The sequence below is a fragment of the Etheostoma spectabile genome, chromosome 8 (genome assembly GCF_008692095.1).
Source record: "Etheostoma spectabile isolate EspeVRDwgs_2016 chromosome 8, UIUC_Espe_1.0, whole genome shotgun sequence".
Classification (NCBI taxonomy): Eukaryota; Metazoa; Chordata; class Actinopteri; order Perciformes; family Percidae; genus Etheostoma; species Etheostoma spectabile.
Genome location: NC_045740.1, coordinates 28,424,138 through 28,425,073, shown reverse-complemented (window position 1 = coordinate 28,425,073; position 936 = coordinate 28,424,138). Strand labels below are relative to the sequence as shown.

The 936-nt window shown below is 42.2% G+C and overlaps 1 protein-coding gene across 1 annotated transcript in view; it reads left to right on the top strand.

Annotated features, from left to right (window-relative positions):
- The window catches only part of LOC116693558 (uncharacterized), a 20,880-nt gene that overhangs the window by 13,081 nt on the left and 6,863 nt on the right, over positions 1-936 (top strand). Inside the window, exon 4 of the mRNA XM_032522574.1 lies at positions 405-556. Within this exon, the coding sequence (XP_032378465.1) occupies positions 405-556 (152 nt within the window). The remainder of the gene's footprint in view (positions 1-404; positions 557-936) is intronic.

Sequence of the window (936 nt, the reverse complement as noted above, 5' to 3'; positions counted from 1 at the left end):
TACGTGTCTTCCTGTGAATCTCAAGCAGTCACTCGTCTTACACACCCCACTAACTTTTTTTTTCTTTCTTCTTTTTTTACAGATGCAAACATCAAAGTAACATAGCAATCAGGGTGACAGAAGATTTCTTTAATTATTACAACGTGCCGCTGGAGTCCTTGCACCTTCCCAACAAATCTTGTCGTGCTCAAAGAGTGGTCATGGACGGTGTGCCGTAGGCTAGACCTACTACATGTCCAGAACACCTAGAGACCAATATCTAACCTGCGGAGGCAAGCCGCTGGAGGTAGGCCTACACCTGGAGCATTATCTCGGTTAAATGCCAAGCACTAATCTGCCAAGAGTGGAAACATGGTTCTCCCTGTCAGTAGTGCAGTCTTTCCTTTTCTTTTTCCTTCTTACAGAAGAACTTTACTCACGTCTTCTATTCGATGAGTCTATTGTCTCAGGTTATTGGAAACATCATTAGAGATCCGGTTATTAAGATGGACTTCACATGCCTCGATTCATACCTCAGAAGAGTCAGCCTGACGTTCCCAGCCTTACCCTCTTCCAGGTAAGGAATGATGATGAATTAAAAATTTTAATAAATGTCTTTTGATCCATTTTGGTTTATTTATACTCAAAGTCCCCATCCACTTAAATGTTTTTTTGGTTTGCCTTCAAATGTCTGACCTTGACAATACTGACTTGCATCTTTGCAAGGTTTGTCACAAGAGGAAAGACTCAGAGTCTGGGACTGAGAACTCTTGTCTTGCTATTTATTCTTGGATAGGGGCTGATTGATTGATAGAGAAAGTAGTGGTGTTGCAACTCTCTCTCTCTCCCTTCCCCCTATGGATCTGGATAGAGGGGAAATAACGCAGTGGCTTGTTTTTCTTTAACCCTTGTATTGTCTTCACTTTTGGGACCCTCTCGTATCCCTTGGGTCAAATT